Source organism: Aulostomus chinensis, chromosome 17 (genome assembly GCF_037954235.1).
Source record: "Aulostomus chinensis isolate RoL2024-O1b breed Wild chromosome 17, RoL_Achi_v1.0, whole genome shotgun sequence".
NCBI lineage: Eukaryota > Metazoa > Chordata > Actinopteri > Syngnathiformes > Aulostomidae > Aulostomus > Aulostomus chinensis.
In genome coordinates, this window is record NC_141336.1 from 15,260,462 (window position 1) to 15,285,630 (window position 25,169).

At 40.2% G+C, this 25,169-nt stretch overlaps 1 protein-coding gene across 3 annotated transcripts in view; it reads left to right on the plus strand.

Annotated features, from left to right (window-relative positions):
- Window positions 1-519: 519 nt before the first annotated feature.
- Window positions 520-25,169, plus strand: part of pacrg (PARK2 co-regulated) — a 154,781-nt gene continuing 130,131 nt past the window's right edge. For all 3 annotated transcript variants that reach the window (XR_015109855.1, XR_015109856.1, XM_086183230.1), the window contains exon 1: window positions 520-686. Coding sequence is in view for 1 of the 3 variants with exons in the window: in XM_086183230.1 (XP_086039356.1) it covers window positions 618-686 (69 nt within the window). In the remaining 2 variants the exon portion in view is untranslated. The remainder of the gene's footprint in view (window positions 687-25,169) is intronic.

A 25,169-nucleotide genomic window follows, 5' to 3' on the forward strand; every position in this document is an offset into this window, starting at 1 on the left:
TTTATCACATGAAAATATAACTGATTAAGTAGCAGAATTGTACAGAAAGCCTGTAATTAATCATCATAATGATGGAGTTGCCCTCACGAAAAAATAACAATGTTTTTGCCATCCTCTGATTTTTCTGTATTATAGCAGCTATTCTTTTCTATTCTATTTTGTGTAGCCTGTTATTTTTTATACTTTAAAACTTGCGACAAAAAAAACAGTTTCAGCATGCATCATGCTCCGATTATACTCTTATATATCTTTAATTCATACTTTATTTTTTAAGGAAATCTCATTGAGGTACAGTATCTATTTCCTTTTTCTCAGCACAAAAAAAATACGATCAAAAGCACACACAAGGAAAAATGACATCAACAAAGCCATCACAGTATGATTTTAGATAGTACATTTATCAAGAGCCTCACTATATTTTGCTCTGCATGTTTCCAGGAGTGCCCAGGAGTTTCTATAGCAACGGAAATACACTCACGTGCCCTACCTCCGCAGCAACCACACTTGAGCGTCATAGCAACCAGCGAAGTCACGTCCTGAGAGTCACACAAACATTAATTCGCAACATTTTTATTTTGCCTCGTATCAGTTAGCAAGGGAAGACCCTACTTGTGGATATGTTGAGGAACAGGACACAGCTAAAGACCCAGGGCTTCACGGTGAAGTCCACCATGAAGAACTCCGTGGTGAGTTATTCTGACGTCGCAAACATTAGCTAACTTTAGCTGTTTGTGTAGCATCAGAGCTAAGTTGCTCAACCTCATTCTGGAAAAACTTTTCTCTTTTCTTTTAACTCTCGAAGCTATAGAACCTGTTGACTTTACAGCATGTGTTATTCGAAATGTAAATATGACATTTAGATTGGCAAAATACATTGTCAGCTTCATATATATTCGTCTTCTATGTATGAGCAAGCTAACTTTACATAGACTTCGTGTGCTTTGAATGTGAGGAAGCGACAGAGAGATTACATAGACTCCTATTGCTATCTTCAGGGTGGCAGTAGCAGCTCTATACTGTACGTTCAATTACAGTGGGTGTATAAGGATATATGGAAGGGACTGCCTCCTTCCTACTGCTTTAAATGATCCTCTTACCCCTACTTCTCCCCTATCACATCCCTATTGTTATTCAACTGAACCTATCATCCTTCTACTCATTGTGCCGAGCAAAATCTCAGTACACACTAAGAGAATTGGATGGCAGTTGGGAGTAGGAAAAAGCCTGAGCATATTTCCTCCATCATTTTGCTATCCATGTGTTTTTCTGTGCTTTGTGTGTCAGTGTGTTTGTATATGTGGCTTTTTTTTCTGTCAGACTAGCTGGGGTTGAAATTTCAACACTGAAATGATCCAATAACTTTTATCAGCTCAGTTTTAAACCCTAACACAGTGATTAGACACTAGATTAGATTGGAAGCCATATCCTAAAATAATGCTACTTTCATTTTTTCGAACCCCATTAACAGGAAAGAGGAATACTTTATAGACTACACCATACTTGCAGGATGGCTCACATTGTGTATAGCACACCATAAAGTCCCTAACAAGTTTAGAGTTATAAATTTCCAATTGCTCCACCTCCAAAGCTTCATCAAAAGCAGCTATTGTGTACATATTCCTGTTGAAGTACTCAGTAAACATCCATTGTATGCTAGACCTTGTTTTCTTCAGAGTAGTCCCCTTTTTTATGTCGACTCTATGCTATTGAAGGACTCGTTTCCAAAGACAGCCGACTCCTTTCCTTTCATTTACTGCAAATGAAGATGGATCAGGAAAGCGTAATAGTTTTATACATCAGAGAACATTCGTCTTCATTGATCAGTCAGTAAAACCTACATCATTATAGGCTTATAACTGCAAAAAATATCAAGATTGAGTGTTTAATTTCAGTCAATATCGATGACTATTGATCATTTTTAATGTTTTTAATCCAGATCAGGAGAAAAAAGTTGAATTGAACCACTTTATCAGTCAGCTGGTGAGGTCACCTCTCTTTTGAAAAATTAATAATACTAAATTTCTCCATCTTTTCCTGTGTTGTGTCAAACATTGATGCAACCAAACAACACACCTGTTGGACTACATCATTAGTAGACATCTGGACCAGTTGTATCTGCCTCCGAAGAACTGTTTGCTGTGTGTGTTTGGCAAAGTTTTTCAGCTTCTGCTTGGAGCAGCAAGAAAGGCCGTTTAATTTAATTCGGCTGCTATTGCTGAAACTGCTAAGCATTTAACTAATACTAATTCATTTAATGAACTGAATGTGTTTAAAAAATGATAGGGGCCAAAATGTGAAATTTGTATGCAACATAGTGTTACACAAGCTCCAACTATGCTTCGTGCCACACGTATTTAGTGGAGAGGTTCAACAGATTTTTAGAAGTCACTCCTGCTCTGCATCTTTGTACATTAAGTGATCCAGTGGCTTGTTGCTGGGGTTGTGCCCTCTAAGGTACAGCTTCTGCACCCTTGCATTTATGTTTTTGGCTTTCAGAGGTATGTCTTCGTAGTTTATACCTTGGGTATAGAAATAGGCTCCTGTTGCAGTCCTGTTTCTGAGAGTGTGTTTTTCTTTAGCTGCAGCAGCTCCTGTACATGACATATGCATTGAATTTTTAAACTATAGTATCATGGATAAATATCAGTTTTAATTATGAATTTTAATGTGAAAACAACCCACACTTTTGCATTGTCTTTAATAAAACAAACGTATTTGTTTTACTGGTTTGTACTTATTTATTTAACACACTTGAATGCTGCAGTGTCATTTTATAATGCCAGGAGGGCTGTGTAGTTGTGTGACCAGCCATGTGGGGCTCACATGGTAAGTGTAGTGGATTCAGTAGATTATAATTGAAGCCATGGCCTCCCACCTACAGGATATGCCTGATGTATATCAGCTGCTGCATCACTAACACTGCAGCAAACCTACAGCAGCAGCTCATTTTTGGACACTTAGCTATGGAGACAGCAGCCCTTCTCTTTGAATTATCAGCAGAGGAAGGCGGACAGAATGAAGGACTGTCTTCTTTGTTGTCTCCAAACTTTTCTCAGTATTTTAATGACAGGGACATTATATTTTACTGGCATTTTGTTTTGATTTGTTTGTAGTGAGTGTATACAAATGACATCAAAAGATAGACACGTTTTCCAAATGACAAAGTATGCTCTTGGTTTAAATCATAACACAGTATTCAGAAAAAAAACCTAAAATTAAAAAAATTTGAAATGTGAAAACACAGTTGCACTGAATAAATTTAAACGGAATTCACAAGGTCTGGCGTTTGAGACGAGGAAAAGTAACTCTCCGGCTAGTTCAGGTAAAGTTCATCTTTTGTCATAAGAAGGTCTTGAGTTTGCTTGAAGAGGAGCTACGTTTTGCTTCACTTGGTTGTAGAGGTATGCAGAATATATAACGAATATCGTATGAGATCCCTCAGATATTACAACTTTCAATTCTTACTCTGCACCTTTACACAGAGGCAGTTGCGGCTGGTGAGCAACAAAGCATTGTCACAGACAACTTAAAATGACAGACTGAGCTTTTCTTTTGCATTCCATCTCTCAGGCAATTATCCTTAACCCATTTTTTTAGGCAACAACAAGATCTTCATTAATAGACACTGAAACAAAGACAGGTGACGTACAGTAGTGAGCAGGCAGTGTTTTTTTTATTTTGTATTTCTAAACTAGGTCTACATACAAATTTGGCATCATGTCATTGTATTTGTTTCTTGTTAGATATATACTAAACTCTGCAACTCTGCATCAGGAAGTTTCCAAAAATACCTTATTTTGCTTTCTGCTTTTTGTTTTGATGCTGTAATTGTTGACAGCTTTGACTTGGTTCATGATGAAACGAAAGCATTGCATCAGATGTTGAGGCGTCGGTGGTCACCAATAATTTATATATGAACTTGAGATAAGTGTCAGATAGTATTTTTCTGTCTGGAATATCCTCCTTTAAAAAAATGATATTTTTAACTAGCTTCCTCTTCTCTAAGACACTTTTGCAAACAGTTTTCCGCCTTGTTACAGTCACACTCCACTTAAAAGAATTTGCTTCATGTGATAAATAGAAGCTGGATAGTTCTCATGACAAAAGTATGAAACTATAGCCCTCTTTTTTCTGTAGGGGGCTGCCTTGAGATGCAAAAGAGGTAGTCAGAGCTATCATTGACTTCCTTCTCCTTTTTTGAAGGTCATAAACAAATCTCCTGTCAAGAGCCTACATGAGGAAGGCTCCTGCAAAGCCTTTTAATATTCACCATCTCCCGAGAGGATCTGCTATGTCTGGAACATGAATGATACTCTCACACTGCTATACCACTGGCTAAATCCTTAACAAAAACCATTACATTTTTCAAGGCTTGCTTGCGTCTTTTGCCTTCTGTTTTTTTCTTCCCCTGTGGTCACTGACATATAGCTCCAGAGAGGGCAGCTTTGTGGAGGGCTGTGATTTGTAGGTAACGACAGGGCCATTTCAAGCCGTGATAGGGTATTGGGACTAGAAGCATAGGCTTATTATACTTTAAAGTATTTGTGGTTATAGAAATTGAATCAATAGCACAGGGCCCTGAAACTCTCACCTGTTTTTTTTCTCCTAGTGATTCATCCTCAAGCATTGAAAGAGAAAACAAGATGCGCTTTACATTCTGGTGGGAGGTCATCACCTTGTGTTTGAGACAAAGGGGGAAGAAGCTGTTATTCTCTGTGCCACTGGCTTATTACAGCAAGGTGACAAAATAACAGGGGTTTAGGGAGTGAGTGCAAACACCTGCACAGTGGTGTGACACGACTGAACATAAAGACCCCCATAGAGTACTCAGGAACATTAGAGCTGACGCAGATAAGGCATCAATTTAGGAAACGATTATATATATTTCCTGATTTTATTCAGGAGTTGCTGATATGGATACAATATCCCACTATAATCCCATATAATATAATAAGAGAATGTATGACTAAGGCCATAATTAAATTCCATTAAATTGAAAACCTGATAATAAATACACTCAATCAGGTTGATGTAAAAATAGTATAAAATCCAATATTTCTATTTACAAATATTAATATTGTCGGTGATTTGAAGCATTGATTTGCAACTTTTCCGAGATACCTTTTTCCCCAGCAGGGATATGTTTTTTTCAGTGCAAAGTGAGAAGAGGCATGCCATTGAACTAGCATGGAAAATACTGTGTCCTGCTGGGGGAATAGGTACAATGCCGTTTTGATCCACGAAATTTTTTAGATTGTACTCTGTTTAATTTCAGCCAAATCTGACTAGTCCAGATCTGATCAAAACCACATTTGGGGGTGGTGTGAAATCCGATTCAAATCAAATTTTTACAGATGAATTTCAGTCTGGATGCTCTGGACGCTAAAAAAGGATTTCAAAGTGTTATTTCATTGCCTTCTTAAAATAATTGCCAAAGTCGTTTTTCCAAGTTTTTCAAAAAGCACAAAAAAGTGGAGATAAAACATCATAAGGAGTTAATTTAAGCAAAAAAGTTGTCAAAAAATTATTAGTTTAAGAAGGTGACGATTTGCATCGGTCGTAACACATCTCCTCATGGATATTGGCCCATGGATATTTAGTTTGGGTTCATGAATATGTGTATAGCTGATGTTTGGAGCCACAGAATCTGATCTCATCACTTGCAAAATAACAGTGTGAACAGAAAAATCTGAAATGAGATAAATCTGATTAAAAAAAAAAGGATCTGATTTGCCTGCAGTCTGAACAAGGCAATAGAAATCTTCATCTGTCTCACCATTATTGCTTTAGTGGCATTGGACGAGATTGGTGTAATGTCCATTTCTAACCAATGCTGCTTTAGAATACAATCCTTTAGTCCTTGTTGATTCAGTGACACCTGTAGTAACAGATGGTAACAAAAATTTCATTTCCAAACAGTCACACTGTTTATCTTTTGATAATTGGTAATAATTTGCCTTTTCTCATCATTTTGTGAGCAGCCATGATCTAATTCTTTGCTGCACAGAGTTACTCCGTAGACAGCAGTTAACAGTGAAAGGAGTTACTTCACCATGAGATGTCAGTTTTGAATACACTTGCTTTTTGTTGCCAGACGGCCATTTAATAAAAGGCATGACATATAGTTAGAAGGTGCTTCACTTGTTGTCTGCTACAAAACATGTTGCAGAGTCACAGGTGATAAACACAAGGGAATGAGCTGGTTTCCCCATCACCACCACCGCAGTTATTTTCTCAGCAATGTTGTGCCTTCTTGCTAAGGAGATGCAGGATTTCATTTCCTAGTCAGCATCCTCAAAGTGACGGGTAGCTGTGATATAGTTTTTATTTGTTTGATGGTGAGAGCTAGCTTGTGTACCTGTGCTAGCTTGACTTATATCTTTTTCTTACTCTGCATAAATGCAAATATTTAAATTGTGAAAAATCTGCATTTAAGAAGCTGTGTGTTTTTGTTTTTTGTTTTGGCTCATGTTCAGTGTCCAAAATGCAGTAAAGTCAACACAAAGAACTGAAAGGTGTAACAATACAGGAAAGGTATTGATGGTGCTTTGGTGGTTACTAGGGGTGCTCCAATCGATCGGTGACCTGATCGGCTTCGGCTGATTTGCATAGTATTGGAGTTGATCAGACTTGTCATTAAGGCTGATCAAAAGAGCCGCTCGTATGATGCAAAATGCGTGACAAAATTAGGTCGACAAAGTAGCATGACGCAATTAAAATGCAGTGCTAAGACGTCGTCGGCAGTCTGGAAGTTTTTCCAGGTGTCGAACAAAGACATTAAATTTGCAAGGTCTGTTCAAAGAGAATCAGTCATGGCAGAGAGAGAGCAAGAAATTTGCAAAAGAGGTAGTCGGGGCTATAAGACATTTGAAAGTTAGCCATGTGAAGGAATATGATGAGTATACCACGTTCGCTTGTCTAAAGGAAGAGAGGGACCGTTTGCACGCCGCTAACAAGCCTAAGTTGACTCTCGCTCAGCTGTCAGTGAAAGAGGTTTTGCAGTGAGGAGAGCCCGATAAGAAAAAAAGCAAGAAACTCTCAGCTTAAAGTTGCAGATAATGAGGTAAAACAAGAATTTACTGTGTTTTGTGTCTTGTTCTGCACTTTTTTTGGTCTGTTGTCTCTTAATTGCAGGGAAATTATGAGGGCTATCTGATGATATACTGTATATATTTATATGGCTATTGGCTTTTTATGTTTCCATTACAAGGAATAAATAGATTCATGCCCTGTTTCAACTTCGTAGGCCAATTTGTTTTCTCCACAGGAAGCTATTTTGAAATTGAACAGTGATCGGCCCGCGGAAATCCTGATCTGGGCACCCTTAGTGGCTACTATTTAATATCTTTTGCTCCAGTCTGTATTTTGAACTTGATGCTAACTGAAGAGTGCTGCTGAAAGGCAGATGGGTTGAATTTGTGGCTGAAATTTCAGAAGTGTGAGTCACTCAGGTTTTCTGTTCACATGAATTTGGATCGGAGCTAATAAATACCTATGGTTCATGCCTGATCCCAAACCTGATCCTGTTGTGCAGAAAAGCCAGATGTGGGCAGGTGTTATTATTTTTCGGCCAGTGGGAAAAGACCTTTATCCTTCACTCTCCATCTAGTTCTTTTCAATATGATCAGTCACAGTTGGTCTTCATGACAATTCATTTGGGGTCCAGGCAGGTACTGAACTAACTCTTTGAATCCCTCATCCCCCACCATACTGATGGGATCTTTGGCTGTGAGCTGTCCATGGACATGGCTAACCAATGTGCTAGTATCACCCCAAAACTAAAGAAGAAAATACTCTCACGTAGAGCTTTTTTTTAATTCGAATTTTGAGCTTTTAAACTCGGGCTGCTAGCCACTGTAGCCAAGAAAATAGCAGAGTACGCATAGCCCTCTTCACATCTGCATTCAAATGAGTTTTTTGTAATCTGATATCAATCAGATAGCAAATGACCTCATACATATAAAACTGTCGTTGATATACATCTCCAGTGTCCACATTGAGATCTGATCATGGTCTGTCTAGCTCAACCAAATATTTATATTCCATCCAATCCATTCTAATCCAATCCATCCTCTCCATCTTTACTTTCATATGACCAAGTGTGATCTGATTGCAATCTGATTACAAAAGAGCAAATTTTAATTCCATGTGTAAATTTGGGTCTATGTAAATCAACACATGGACTGAAGCAGTCAAAATAGGCTTTGCAGTTGCTGTTTACATCCTTAATGCAGCTTGCAAAGCTGAGCCCCTCATCTAATAGCTCACGGTGGCTACACCTAAGATTATCATGCCTTGAAATTGATTTATGTAGATAATAATTTGCAGGTTGCGTCATAACACAGTGTCCCATAATGTTTTTGCTTTTTGTGTACGGTTGTTAAACGAAGACCTTTTCTCTGAATATATTTTCAACATCTTAAGTTGTAAAACACATTCTCTCTGGAATTGTTCATTTATGAGAAAACATAAAAAAAAGTCTGGATGGAAAATAATAAATGTTTGTGTTCTATCCTCATACAACCCACAAGCAGGAATGTGGATATTCTCTACAACAAAGGGGCCTCATACAGTTTCAGGGGAGGCTCAGTGACAGGAGGTGAAAGTTATCAAAGGGACACCATGGAGAACAGGCTAAATCTTATTTGGTGAAAGACAAGTACTGTTAAGAGAGACAGTAGTTTGGGGGTGGGAATTTATTTATTTCTGAGATTCAGAAACTAATGAAAGACTCAGACCATCTATTCTATTTGGTGATCAAATAATAATCCTGTATAGGTATCCTGAGACAAACATAATGCGAGGAGGGGTGCGGGCGGTGCTTTACTTCAGGCTTTGTTTCAGTGGAGGCCACCAACTCAGGCTTTTAAAACCCCTCCTCTTAAAGATGCTGTATTGCACAGTTAATTCACAAATCGATACAGACTACACCTGATCCCAAACTCAACTTTCAAGCGGTGATGGTGTTCAGACGGCTGAGCTGATAAACTGCTTTTATAGCAGGCACACCTCATTTAGTGTTTGCTCAGCCTCTGGGATAAAAAGTGAGCTGGCAGACACCATCCCCAAGTCTGCTACAAACCTCCCCATGAACCCCCCCACTCTGCCCCGCCATCCTTGGCTTACCCGACTAACCCTGGGGGACAGATGGAACCTGCACACAAGCAAACGTGACCCCCATTTCTTACTCCTTTCCCTCTCCGCAGTATCATCATATACCTGAGCAGATGTCTGGGCCCCCTCACTGTCTCCCCCTCTGTCTGTCATTATCTGTCTCTGTTTGAATGTCTGTCTCTTTTTCTCTCAGCTGAGCTTTAATTCAACCAGACAGGCCCCAAAATATGAAACTGTTTTACACAGATGATAGGGCTAGAGAAGACAATTACTGTGTATACCAGTAAAGCCAAATTGAATAAATGAAATAATCGTAGTAAAATAATTATAGGTAAGAGAAGTAACAAAGTACCTTTTTATAATGAACAAGAGCATTAAATATGCCTTTAGTTGATATTTTACAGGTGTGCTTTCAGATTGTGTCAGAGTCATGTTGATTCACCTCTCCGCTATTTCTCTTTGACGCTCTAACCCCTGAGTGTCATTTTAATAAATTAAGCCTTCTGAACAAATTAAACAAGTGACAGTTTAGAATTGATCCTTAATTAGAGTTTAAATTAGTCTCAAATTTCAGCGTAAACTGATTAAATGTAATCTCACTTTAAATTGAAATATAAACCTTGTTAAAAGTCTTAAATTTAATTTGGTTTAGAATTAATTCAGATTTTAAAGTTTGTCTAATAGCCTGTTGTCTAGCAGTTAACGCTCAATTTAAATAATTGAATCTCTTCGTCGATCCACTAAAACACCAGAGTGCCCAGAAATCATAATATACAGATATAAGAGAACAGAAATAACGAAAAAGAGCACAAGCTTGAGATAAAAATAAGCACATTGTCAGTTCTATGGATAGCACAGAGTAGTTCACCGAGGCTGAATCATTGAAAGCTTTTATGGAGATGAATAAGACTATTTATTATTTCCACTCACAAAATCATTCTTCCATTGCTCCAAACACATTTCTCTCATAATGTGCCCAGCATGATACATAAAGTCACCATGAAAGCAGCTGTGGTGTTCTGTGCCAGTGAAGCAGACAAATGCAAGTAAAGGCAAATCGAGCTGATTTTGGATGTCACGTTGTAGTTGTACTCACCTTTTGTCTGCCCCTCTTGCACTTAAACTTTGTACGAGCACACCCTTGCACAATTTAAAACTATTTTCTCAGTTATCCATCTTTCCTTCCCTCTGCTGTTACATCTCATCAGCACCATACGCCTGAAAGTCCATCCCAGAAATAGGTCAGGTTGTTTGAGGAAGGATTGAGTCATGGTAAAAAATTGTCAATGGATTCTGGAAGTCCGCTGGTGTTTCCATTACTATCAATCGACCACGGAGCCCAAAGGCCTTGAGTGGTTGTAGCATTGGCTGACTTAGAAATCACAGTATTCAACCCAAAACTTTTGACTGTGCTGACATTGGCTGCCCTTGGTCGTACTTTAAATAGCAGTGGGCAAATAAGACTAAGCCAAGAGGATGGTCTGTTTCAACCCAAAGAATGTTAAAGGAAAATAAAGCCTGTCTGTGCGATGCCACAGTGTTCTCGACTCCAAACCAAAATTTCGATGCTGAAGATGCATTTGGAAAAACTTTGTGAAAGTAGTTTCTGTGCCTCTAGTCCTTTTGCCAGGTATGAACAGATAGATGAGGTTATAACTGATGGCATGCCATCCAAAGTGCACGAATGCTGAAATGTGTGTGACCTTTTCGGTACTTGAGGAAAACACCATATGGAAACTTGAGTCAGATATGGAGAAGTGCTTCCACAGCGTTCTATCATGACCTTATGGGATGTGCTTGGGTGATTATGTCCATTATGCTTGCTTTCCTCTGAGCTTGGTTGACAATTACACTGGCCTCTGTGTTGGTTACATTCTCCTTGAAGCCCTTGTAGTTTGCTTTCTAATTAAATGTCTTTTAATGGAGAATGTTTATTGCTCTTTGCAGGGCCTGTATTTCCCGCTCTCGAGTTAATTAGACCCATGTCATGTGATAACCGATGCAGAGGACATATAGACCTATGGCTCTTCAGTGAGCATGTCCTTCTTCAATCAAAACCAAGGATACAGGACAGCCATTTGTATTATGTGCTTGTTTTCATGTCTCAGTCATATCAAAAGCGTGGAGGACTACCTGTATGTTGATGTGCTAGCCATAACCACAAACAAAAACAGGTCTTTTGCCTGATCAGATGCCTTTTAATGATTAGAATGGGCTCAAAATCAATGAGATATACTTTAGCTCAAGCTTTATTTATTTGGCTCCAGTACAACAAACAGCCCATTTGATAAATATCAAACAGCCCATTTAATTGCGCTCTTTTAGTTTAAGATCAGTTTTGACATCATAGATTATCTTTTCAAAATGTTTATATCATAATTATGTTTATATCATTATTTCCTTGATGTTGTGGGTGTGAGGATAAGCATTACAGTAGGGGTGCATGACTTTTCCCATTTGACTGCAACAGACTTTTTAATGGATCTCCAAATTGAAAAAAAAAAAAAATCCCACCGAGTGAGTCACATATAGTTTTCTAGCTAATTTCAACCCTGCGTATTAGATCTATTAGACATGATGTCATCTGTTAGATTAGTAGTCTCAACTCCTGTCAGGAAAACAGCAAAGCACTGCAAAACAGTGTTGTTACAAGCCTACAAAATATGGATATATTTTTGGAATATCTATCTATCTATCTATCTATCTATCTATCTATCTATCTATCTATATATACATACACATATATATGTATATATATACATATATTTGGTAGATATAGACATTGCTTTTTTACACGTCCTTGATAAACATGCAACATTCAGTGGATACACATGCATGGTACACTGGCCATGTCGCGTTTCAATTTTTGATCACTTTCCATCTTTGTTGAGACAATTTATCTGTATTTGGTCATGACTTTCAAACCTGTTCCACTTGGCGTAGTAAACAATTTACGACTCAAAATTAAAATGCTGACCCACCCAACTGTGTTTGTACTGTGATTAATTAACTTCTAACTTAAAGTCAATTTTAATTGAACATTTACATTGAATTATGCTCCACATTATTATGTAGTACATACTCTAGTCTCAATATACTTAAACCCTGCTTTCCCTAATTGAGTTGTTAAAGGGTCATGTAGTATTTGACATATGCTGCAAGACATACCAGCAGAGAAAGGAGCACTCGGGGCCATGACGGAGCATTTGTGCTGACTGACTGACACTGCGTCTAACCAAGGACAGTCTTAAAACTGTGGTGAACAGAGGTTTCAGACAAAACACATCAAACACTCTGACTGCTGGGTGCTTTTGTTGCTTTACAGGTGTTACAAAGTCAGGTGTTGTATCATTGTTTAGCAAACTAGATCGACGTCCTTGGTTTTAAAACAACAGTATAGACATTTTGTGTTTGCAATTGCAAACTATTTAACATTTTTCAAGCTTACGATCAGGATTTATTAACATTTGAAACACACTTTTAGCTGATTGATCAAGTAGTCCAGCCAAAGGCTCACGCATTTTGTTTTGAAAGAGTGATACATAAAATATGCTAATGCACCACTTGTACAATTGGCTCATGTACAGCTGAATGAAGAGAAAACTGGCAGAGGTTGTTTGATGAAATTGAGTCAAAGGTGAACGAGCAGCAGAGGGTCAGGCCGACTACTTGAAAATAACAGCTCCTACGAAATAAAAAGTATCAGTCTGAAAGGCGTGGAGTGGAAAACAAATATACTTGAGTCATTTGAATAAATAGAGCTGAGTTTTAAGCGGTTAAATTAATGCTAGCGATGTACCATTAAAGCTAAATTCGCTGTGCTTACATGTATTAAGCCGACAGGTCATCCATTCATCTATCGTCATTATCACCCATCAGACCGACGTGTCCTTGCAAGAGGAGAATGGGCTCTTTAGTGCGTTCTAATCTATTGGCGTTAGTGTTGTGATGCACACTTTTCTACAGGGTCATCCAGTACGTGGCAGCTTACCAGTATAATGGGAATTTATCGAAGAAAAATCTGTTCATCTGACAAACACATTTTCTCCAATCCAATATCATCAAGTTGTGGCCTTTGTTTTGCTACCCCCTACTTTGAAAATCTTTCAAAATAACTGCCATTGCAATAACATTGGCCTGACCTTTTGAAATTTGCTGACCAGCAGAGAGCCACAATGGGCTGCAAGTCTGTAATACCTCAAGGAAAATGACAAGTCCATAATAGGTTAAAGATACATGGCAATTGCATCCTTGTAGTAAATGTTAAAGACATACAAAATGCAATTGAAAATGGCTCTGTCAGAGTATTAAATAGAGTCATATTTTTTTTTCTTCAAAGAGGAAGAATAGGAGGGCTAAGCCAACCTCTATCACACACTATGCAGTTAAAAGCAAACAGCAGCCAACAGCTTCAACGGTGCTCCAGGGCTGCAGTGTTCTTCACCTTGTGCTAAGAATGAAAACCTGCCAAATTTTGACAATTGAGGCTGTATGTGCATTCAATTCAAAATCCCACTGTGGATTACTCTGCAATTTAGCTCATGTCCAGCATCCAGCTGAGTCAAAGTGCTCCCATTCAAAAGTATGCTGCAGGCAACTGCTCTTCTTCAGCGTGCCGAGGGAGGCTGAAGAGGGGAAGTGCTGTAAGGTAAAAGTACTCTGATACTGTCAGATATGATCCACATCACCCATTTAGCTTCAGCTACCTCTGCTCATTGTCTTTACTGTCCGGAAACACCAAGCTAATTCCACTAACAAGTGTTTGATCAAGACGACACGCTGTGGCAGGGGGAGACAGGCAACCTGTTCATGACTCATTCTCTCTCCATTTTTTTTCCTATCTCTTTTCCCTCTCCTCCCCACTCCCTTAAGACAGAGGAGAACAAAGGGAGAGACAGAAGAAAAGCAATATAACCTCTTGGCCCTGATCTGCGGAGCACACCCGAGCATGTCTGGCCTCAGACACAGCTTTGCCTGTCCTTTGAAGGCCCTCGTCTCACTTTGATTTCAGCCAAATGATTCAGCATAGTGACAGATGCTCAACTTTCCATTTGTCACTCTGACACCCATCTCTTTAGTGTTGTCGAATGTAACTGACTTTTCTTGGACTGTCTGTCTGGCTGTCTGAATTAGGTTGTGACATGGATGCTGATGCGAATGCTAATGTAGGAGAATGCGACGAAGAACCTTTGATGGAACATGGAAAAGAAACTCCATGACACTTTTTTAAGGTCATCTGTACTATCTTGGCTGGTTTCTCACTTTAGTCGGTGTTCTGATATTGGGTGATTTAACGAGGACTGTAGGGGTCATCATCAAATTACTTTGACAACATCCCTCTGAGATGGGCCACTAAAAGACATAAAAATTCAAGCCAGGGAGGGTTGTAGACAGCAGTATTTTTATGAGAAGAAATAAGAGTGAGATATTGGAAAACGAATACGATGACGTAACACACCTCTTACAAAGATGAGGGTTCATTTTATGGTTGAAGATGAAAACGATTTTGCTGGTTTGATGGAACTTGGGAAATTATGTTGAAGTTTTTCCTCTTGCTTAAATAATAAGCAGAGTAATAAGAACGCTGATTGTTTGAAAAGTACACATCATCCCTAAACTCTAGACTAAAAGTGCACTGCCTGGCTGCTGCTAGAAGCAGTTCTTTGCAGCAGCAAGTTCCTGATTGACTAGTGCTCATTTACGCAGCCTTGATTTATGCTTGTCATTAGAGGTATTGGATAGAGGAGGTGGCACACACAGACTAATACTAATAGTCTAGACACCTGTTTCACTGTCAGAGCATTGGCATCCCGCAATGCCGAGCAAGAGGTGGGGATGGGGAAGGGTTGATTGGATAGATGAATAGATTGATGGATGGATCAGAGTTGCAGGGATTGATAACACAGCAGTAAACCTGTGTGACCTTCGTACGTATTCTGCTCTCTGTATTTCTAAATCAGCACAAAAGCCAAGGGTACCTGGCTACATTGTGCTTTGGGCATGTCTTTACCTAAGCTCCTTTTTATTTGTTTGTCTGTGTGACTGTGTGTTTGTCTGTTTACGAGCGTCTCTCTGTACTTCAGCTGAGTGTTTTGAGAGCAGCACAGTGTGAGATTTCAAGCACAGAGAACTTTCCTGTTTGCAAAGCATTCAGAAGCCAAAAAGTGTTTCTTTTGTCTTCACAGTCTCTCCTGCTAATCTGAGGGGTGGATATCATTCAGAGCATTATTGTTACAGCCGGTCTTAATAACAGTTGTCTTTGATGTCCACATGGTGTGTATCACTCAGTGTTTTCTCTCACAACCTCTCCTGGGAGACTGTCTTAAACTGGGCAGATACTGGATGATTTAAGAAATGTTGTGTCATATCGAATCACACGATACAATTAGATTGCTTGTGATGTAAACCCCCAAGCTTACAAAAGCACTCCGAGTCTCTGCCTTCCAATTGGCGTAATGACTAAAATGCACTGGAGTTGGGGAAACTGCTCTTAGCTCTGCTTCTACTATGCAAGAACATGGTGGCCAAACAAATTTTGGACAGCGCTCAATGAAACCAAAGTTCGGGGCAAGTTTGAAGTGAGTCACGCAGCTCAAAAATCACATCAGAATGGGGCTCCAATTACAGTTCATGCTCAGCTTTGGTCCTTTGAATGAACAGGTTTTTAAAGAGGAAGCATGTAGTATTAAGTGGTATTTTGGTACTAAGCGGATTTTATTTTGAAAAATACATTTTTTTTTCTCCATTCGGGTGTAATTACTTACCACAGGACTCCTGAATCTACACTTGAGCTCTTTTTTCTTGATCTCTGGGAGACTTCATTCACTTGAGACTGGACAATTATTAGTTCGTCTTTCTTAACTTTTTAAGATTGTCTGATTTTCAAGAAGTGGTTACTGGTGTTGTTGTAAGAAGTGTGAGAAAATAAGTTTGAGCACCGTACTTAAATGACCCTTTCAAGCTAACGTAGGCTTCCCAAAGGGTGTGGGGTGGGGGTGTGGGTGTTTACAACTTGACAGCTAAATATCACAAAATCCTAAACACTGAACCTGTAAGAAATATTTGATGTCACATTCCAATAAGTGAGAAAAAAAGTTTTCAGGCTGTTGTTCAAACTACGTACACTTTGGACCTCTGCGTTTGTTTGTTTGTATCCCTGTCTCAACGGACTGTAGAAACAAGCTTCTCACCACTCCAGCAGGGTGAAAAAGACATCTGAGCATAGTGTAAGCGCAGTTGCAACAGTATTTTGTTACCAATGTGGCAATCTTACAGCGGTGGCCTTGGAAGCAAATGAGTCTAGTGTATTCTGGTTGTTAAAAAGGAAAGGGGGAGAGCAAAGCCCTTTTTAAAAACAAAAAAACAACAAAAAAAATCCTGTCATTTAGCACCAAATTTAAAAAAAGTATTTTCATCTATCTACTGCATAGACTGACAAGTTTTTTTTGGAAAGACTGTCTTTCCAGTGGTGAAATAGCATTCAGTGTACTTCTGTGTTTAATTTATGTAAAGGTCATGTCTCAGACCTTGCTGGGCATTGGTCTCTGCATGGTGGCTCTGTCAGCAAACCTCTAGGATCATTTTTTTAACAGACGGTCTTACAGGCAGCAAGACTGATTTTCAGGAATGGAAAGTCACACTGTGCGTGTGATAAGACCAAGGGCCTGGGGTTCATTTTGCAATACACACTAACTAGATAATGTTCTTCACTGTTAAATAGTATTCACATATCAGAGATAGAACCTGTATCCTTTGCCATGTGCTGTCTGCTATCTCTCCATGCCTCCTTCCTCTGCTCACCTGTGACACTTTGCTTTAAAACCAAACCTTCCACCCGTCCTTGTGTTGCCTTCTAGCTCAAGTGTCTGGCTAAGTTACATTATTTTGCTTCCCCTTCACTTAATGAATCTACAATAACTGTCTTCCATTCTCATCTCTACCCATGGAGGTCACCGCTGACCAATTAATAACTGATGAAGAGGTAAGTTTCATGATTTTTGTCAACAAATATGAAAATAAAGATACAACAATCCACAGGATATGCAAGGTCCAAGTTAGATATCATACATCAAATGGTAATCAAGGGTGTTTGATGTTAAACTCTGGGAAATCAGGCAATCTAGAGTCAGAGGAACTGTACAGTAGCTAATGCAGGCAACACTTTCTTCTTTGTTGCCCTTCCAAGGGCTGGGCGATTAATTTCATCAGCTTCCCAAGATCATGAAAACAAGATAGTCAAAATAGGGCAGTTATATTGTCTCACGCTGCAGAGTGGTCCCTTTTGTGACCACCAGCACAACGAACAACACTTAGATTCAAACAACTGAGGGAACTGCTGTTTTGTTTCAGAGTAGCCGTCTGGAATATTTAAATGCAGAGACAGAGAGAGAAATTATATCAAATGATGTTTGAGCTAGATTGACTTTCAATGAGAGAGCAAGAAGCTCAGTGATAGTTTCCCATGTTTTTAAGTCTTGACATTAAAAGCATATGGCGATTTTGCCATAATCCAGTACCACTTGCCCCTCCTCAAGTTGAGGTTATTCCTTTTGAGTCGAAACCTAAGTGTTACTCATTGAGAAAGCTTGCTTGTTACAAATGTTTGGATGTCTAAACACCTTGTTATGGACAGAACATGCACAAGCAAGGAATTCTATTTGAGGATTATAGAGGGAGATAGACAGCCTCGGTGTTGTCTTCAACTTCAGGAACATTAATATTCTACTTCAGTGCAGTTATGAGAATGTTTATTGAGGAGATGCTGCTTATTTGGTTAATAAAATCCATCGGACTGTTAAATTATTCTTTCACAGCAGCACAAGTGGAAACTGCAGCAGGTCAGGGTTCTAGTTTTCCTTTTGTGTCTCATTAATTTCATGGCCCAGCATAGTGCTTTAATACCCTCAGGTGTCGTCACTGATTGGGGCTGTAAAGACAAAGCATTGGATCAGTGCGTCCGCCGATCTCTAACAGCCAGGACCATGTGTTTTGTTCTCTTTGATCACACAAACACACACACACACGCATGCATTTATAGTAAAGATAAAAAGAGTGAGGGAACATTTATCATTTTCATATATTGCACCCTGCCACGGAAAACAACAAATTAGACCGCATAACTAATAGCTGTAATACTGTATGTTTGTTTACATGTGGTTTGTCACTGTTGATGCACATTGAAGATGCACCTTCATGTGTATTAATATTGCTTGATTGATTTATTATAATTCAGGGGCTAAACTTTATCCGGTTGACTTTGTTTTTGGTGGTCGCATGACAACCTCAGGTTGTACTCAAATGCCAAGTAAAAACAAACCGTTCTCTCATCGGTCAGGAATATAAGCAAAAAGACTCACCTCAGGGAGGTAAGTGCTTCATCCAAAATCATTCAGTCATTTACCGCTCACAAGGGAGGTCTATGCCGACGACTTCCTATGAGCTCATCTCTAAAATAAATCACTTTCAAGTCATTTTCAGGTTATTACATCATTGCTGTTGCATGATTTAAATGTGCCTGATCAAAGTTGGTGGACACATTATTGGCTCACAATTTGCACTGTACTGGCATGCATTTTTGTCATAAATTACCAGAAAGAAGTGAAGCTCTGCTCTGCTTCCATTCACAGCTGAGCTCATGGAAGTATTGTACACCATCACAAAGCAAAACAAAAATGACCAAACAGATCAACAAAATGAAATGAAAATATTAATACGGATTATTTATTTGTTCACAACTCACCAAAGCACAGAGTTAATTTCTGGCTGGAACCAAAGGGAGCGGGTTCTAGAGACATGTCAGGGGCTGACTGTCCGACTGATGGAATGACTCAATGGATGAAACATGCATTTGCGAGTGAAGTAGCAGAGCAGTCGGACTCCAGAGTTGAAGATGACACCAGCAAGCTTGATACTGATGTCACTGAAATCTTTTTGAATCAGACAATTGAGGACGAGTTGATCGTTGCTTGTCCTGATGTTTCTGCACCAGAGATGATACGGTTAACCACCACAGAGTAGCAATACAGTAATAGAACACGACAGCAGTGGTATCACCCTTCTTGTTCCCCAGCAGCTTTTGAATGGACTCCCATTCACGTTGGACTCCATGAAACATGTACGTTCAAGCATCCGACCCCCAAGAATGGTGGAAAAAAATATATAATTCAGCAACCAAATTCTTGCACAGAAAGTATTTTTGTCTGCATGTTCAACTTGAAATCCCTGGTAATAAAACCTGTCACGATTTAGACCACGATTTATGAGTAAAATTTCACTCCAACTGGGCTATGTACCCCCACCCACTGGGAAAAACCTCAACAAACCACTACAGTTTCCTTTTTATTTAATTGCATATTGAAAGTGTAGTAAGTATTGAAGTCAACACAAACTGCATTCAAACAGCACTGCTGCATTACAAATAATGTATATTTGTGCTTTGTATTTCTTCATCAACACATATCTTGGATATTCGTTGGTCTGGCCTTAATTGGGCTTGCCCAGTCAGTGAGCATAAATGTACATAAAGAACATCAAAAAATAAGAATATGCATTTTAATCATCAGTTTAAATTTTGGCTTGAAATACAAACACCAATATGACCAGTATCCACTTATAATTTTAGACCAGATGTCTGTGAGCCAAGCAGTGTGGATACTTTGAAAAGTTTAGTCTCATGTACTCTTCCATTCACTTTTAAATTAGTAGGAACTAATATTCTCCCTTTGCCAAATTGCCATGCAAGCTGATACACTCCTTGCCATCATCTCAACTGTGGTTTGGTGATATGAATCAGCCATTGGGGCTCTGTAAGCACAAGGCTGCCCTGCTGCCTAGCTGATAAGTGGGCCACACAGCTGATGGAAAATACTCAGGGCGTACGCTCTCTCTCTCCTTGACTTGTTCTCTCTTGCCCACTCTCATTTTCTCGCTCGCACAGAGCCTCTTTTACTAAAACTCCTCCTCTTACACTCCTACCTGAAAGTCTTTCTCTCACATCCTGTTAATGTCTCCCTGTGTCTCTGCTGGTTTTTTTAAGTGATGGGGTTAAACTAGACGAGACAGAAAACAGTGGGGTGCTCTTCAATGCTCGACGCTCCGTTTTTGAAGTGTTTCTTTAAAGCCATCCCTCCTGCACGCAGTTCAATAGTAGGTGGCTGTCACCTGTTTCATCCCTTCGTCTTTGTAGTGACACAAAGTGTGTAGTATTATCTTTGCCTGCCAGTGTCGTCACTTTTTCATAGCAAACATCTCTGCCCTTGTGCTTTTGTGAACGATCCGGTTGACGCAAAAGCCTGACACAGTGACAATGGTAAAGCACACCTCTATAATCCCATGAGCTCCAAACAAAGGACTTGTAACCTTTCGTCAGGTTATGGTTCTCCCGTCCAGTGAGAGCTTTTTACTCATTTGTTCTCATCTGACCTTGTCTCCCACAACAGGGCTAATTTCTGTACATAATGAAACTCACTCACAGACTAATTGTGTTTCTTGCTGTTTGGTCATGAGAAATTAATGGAGTGGTGCTCAAATATTGCAGAATTATTCTACTGAAAGAGATCAGCCTCCCACCAGCCTGTATTTTGCCCTGCTGAGGGAATGAGTAAGCAAAATTATCCTGTTGAATCATTGTTTGGACAGGACAGGGTCATATAGCAGAGACTCCCTAACAGCCCAGGTTCCTACCTTGTTTTCTCTTTCATTGAAATGCAGTTAGAGAAGAAAGCACACACATCTCTAGCCCAGTCTGTATCCCAGGTGGGGCAGGCAGCCTGACAGGACTGTAGTGGAAAATGCCCTGTAAATAAACAGAGCTAATTTTGTTGCCTGTGCAAGATGTTGTGCAAACTGACCTTATCAGGAAAGCCTCCTGCCTGTCTATTCCATCCTTCTGTGACTCACCTACCTCTCTCCCTCCCCCCCAGGAAAGGCGGCTTTTCTATACGGAGCTAGATTTCAATAACCTCTCAACCGAGAACAGCAGTGAAATGCAGAGAGAGAGGGAGAACAAATGAGCAAGCAAGCGGGTGCCTCCCCTGTTTGCTGCCCCGGTAAACAGGTGACGCAATATACCCATGTGCACTGGGACCCTTGTGCCTCTACAAATGCATTTTCCCCCCCAGAAAGACAAATGGAATAAGGGGGAGAAGAGATTGATTGAAATGAATAGGTATATTAACATGGGTCTCATTTGAGGAAGCATGCTAGCGATAGCGAGGCAGGGCTGACAATGACGTGACAGCCCCCCCCCCCCCCCCGTGCCCCCATACGCACACATACACAGAGACACACACCAGACATCTATCAGAGGTATTCAGAGGTGTTTTGGGGTGATGGTAAAGAGGGGAAGAGATGGAGAGATGAGAGAGCTGGAGCTTGAGGCCGTGGCAGAGTGATGGATCACCTACATGCTGCAGCAGCTCCGCCATGCTGAACTCACCCTCAGAATTGATGAGCCACACCTCTTGTCTCCCCGTCTCTCTCTTTCTCTCATATCAACTCTTCAACGTCCTGCGTACCTCATCTCAATTTTTTTCACTCTCTGACTCTTCATCCTCTCGTACTTTTTTCTTCCCATTTTCCTCATGTTTCTTTGTCTTTCTAATCTTTTTTTCTTGGGGGGGGGTCCCTTCTCCTCATTTCTTTCCTCTCTTGTGCTTTTTTGACTACCACACCTATTTTAAGTGTCAACACCAGACAGGACAGCCATACTAATGTGCTTGGAGAGAGCATCTCTGTTTCTGTGGGTGACACCTTTATAAATGGCAGGAGCATGCGGCCCTGCCAGTGTTCAATCACCTCTGCAGGGGCTTGCCCATGGGGAGATCAGTGTGTGTGTGTGATGTGGTGTGAGCGTGTGTGTGTGTGTGTGTGTGTGTGTGTGTGTGTGTGTGTGCATGGCTGAGTGCATGTTTGTGTGTTATTGCCTCTGTGGTTCTTGTGGCAGCCAGGTTTACGGTGGAACTAGTTGGAGTGGACAACAGCATTAGAGAGGAAACAGATCTGGAGGCAGAGTGAAGGCGAAGGAGAGAAATGACAGCCTGGAGCTCATCTGACCAGCACTGCCTTGTTATGACTCCCTGACGTGTGCACCAGGGGCACACAAAACAGACTCTTCCTCCCTTTATTGCCTTACACCACCTCTATCTCTGTTCTGTCGCCTCACATGCTCGCTTTATGGCTTCCACTGAGGAGCAGCATCGTGTCTGCTAAGGTCTATGTTTTATGTTCCCCCCTTCTGTCCTTTTCACGGTCTGTGTTTGTTTTTATGCCGTTGTTTTAGAACAAGGATGAATTTTGGATTACTCAGGAGTATTCCGCACCACATGAACGTTTTTTTCACAGTGCACATTTCAGAAACACAACCACCTTTGTGCCCACTCGAACCAATAGATGCTGTAACAGAATCAGCAACAGTTTCCTCCAAGGCTACAGGAAATCGAGGTAAAGCAGCATAATGCTGCATTTTAGCTTAAACTAGCCGTTTCAACATAATTTTTATGGTACACTGACTTATGAATGAGAACAAGGGGGCTGGTGCCATTTTCCTCCAAACTCCCAATGTCTGCATTATGTAATTTGAGCTGATCAGACACTCCCACGAGTATGAAGTGCTGCTTTCAGGTACTAGAAGGTAGCTTGGAAAGTGCAGAACAGTAGAGTTGCAGTGGTATATCATTGTATACAAATGCAGTGTTCTGCTATTTCCTTGTAAATGATTGTTTGAAGACTCTATCATAATAAAGTTTTCATTCAACCCCCCCCCACCAAAAAAAACCCAAAACTCATTAATTTAAAAGTCTTTATAACAAACACAGTACAGGTGACACACAATACACAGTCCAAAACCCTGGAGTCCACCTTGAAAAATGAGTCCAAAACTAAAAATAGCAATCTGGGGAGAACCGTGACAGCACTCTTTTTATGAGCAATTCATATTTGAGTGTTAAAACATTTTTCTGTTCTCCTCTGTCCTGGTCTTGTTGTCATAATTAGTCAATTGATTTCTAGTCATGTTACGTCGTGTGGTACTCTGCTTATTATCGAACAGATTAGTGTCCCAGTTTTCTGTTTTTACTATTTGTGTCGGCAACTCCTACTCAGAAGAACTCTAAAATGCAGATTTTATACAGGATAGTGCGCACTAGACAGAATTTGATGAAATGCATCTCGAGATCTGTGGATACACATTCTTGTCTTCCATGAAGGCTAAACAGAACAAGCTACTTTTTTTGGTAAATGTCTGTATAACAAACAAGTTTAGTGATTCTTTGGGCTTGATTGACAGTGTTTCTCTCTTTTTTTTCTGAGCAAGGAAGGCAGCAGGTTATAATCTCAAAAAAAATAAAATAAAGAGAAGCTTTCCCTGTTATGGTTTAGCTGCTAGGGGATGGGAGTCTACATCAATTTCAGAGGAAAGGGCGTCTGTGTTTGTATGCGTAGATGAAAGAAAATGTGCCACTGTGCATGCATGTACACCTTCCAGGCTGCAGCTGTGTGTTTTCCACCGGTGATGGTAATTGAAGAGAAAGCAGGGAAATAGCTGTGAAGCTCGCAATACCTCAGCCATGAACACAGACCATGGAAGTGACTGCAGCGTCATCATTCCTGACCATAAAAGCAACTCAGCCAGTCAATGCAGTCTGGGTTCACTCTCTCCTTCCTGTCCAGTCTGAGCTATTTTTAGCTCCCCTATGCAGCGTGCCTCAACTGCCATCATAGCTACCTGGATATGAGGGCTTTGTCCCTCCTGGAGGCTGAGGCAGGACTGATCTTGAAAGATTTACAGCTTCCTATTTTCACAGCTATGGCTACAATACAACTCCTGCATTTAAAAGCATAAACATGGGCAAAGGAAAGAAGGGAAAGAACTGTTGGGCTCCTGTAGAGACCTAGTCATGTTTCATGATTTTTTATCATTTCAGTGATTAGAACTAGCTGTCGGTGAATGAGAGACGAAAAAAGGCAGGGTATTCATCTGGTAATTTATACTCTGTGCTGATGTTGACGACGCAAATTATATTATTAAGAGGCAAGCTAACACTTAACTATTGTAGCAATTTCTGAGTTAAAATAATTAAAGCGATTTTTTATTATTCGTTTCACGGGGATTACCATGGAATTTGTGTTTCTTCAATGTACATATTGAAAATATTCCTCTAAAATATCCATCCATCCATCCATACATTTTCTCCCGCTTAACCTCTTAAGGGTCCCAGGGTGGCTGGAGCCTATCCCAGCCCCCTTTGGGCGAGAGGCAGGGTTCACCCTGGACAGGTCACCAGTCCATCACAGGACCAACACATAGAGACAGACAACCATTCACACTCACAGTCACACCTACGGTCAATTTAGAGTATCAATCAGCCTCGTCCCCTCTTGATGTCTTTGGACTTAGGGAGGAAGCTGAAGTCTGGAAAGAACCCACACAGGAACAGGGAGAACATGGAGACTCCACACAGAAAGACCCCGTGATCCAGCCCGGGCTCAAACCCTGAACCTTCTTGCTGTGAGGCGACAGTGCTAACCAATGCATCACCACGCTGCCCTCCTCTCAAAAATACACAGGATAAAAGACAGGAATTCAAAGATGATGACAGGAGTAGTTGTTGTGATGGATGAATTTGTCTCGTAATATAGGCAGTAATTTCAGGTGCTTTTCAAATGTTTTTACATGCACTTTTAGGCACAGGCTTTTCATATGGGTAGTCTCTTCCCTGCGGGTATCTGTGCTTTTTAATTTAGCATAATATTATTCGGTATTCCCTGGTATGGGTAAACAAATGCTCCAAACGGATTTATTTGAAATGACTGAACTACAATCTCATGGTACATTACAGATTTAATGCAGTGAATGTGTTGAGACACCCACTCAGGGTCCCACATAATAGTTTCTTCCCTTTTGCTCTTGAACCTAGCAATGCTGGCACCACGTTGCCTTCATAACTCAAACTTTGATCCACTGTGTGTTTCATCATCTTGGTGGTGGCCTTGCTGGGTTACATTTATGTCTGCCCCCCCCCCCCCCATATACTGTATGTTGTGTGTTGTATAACAGG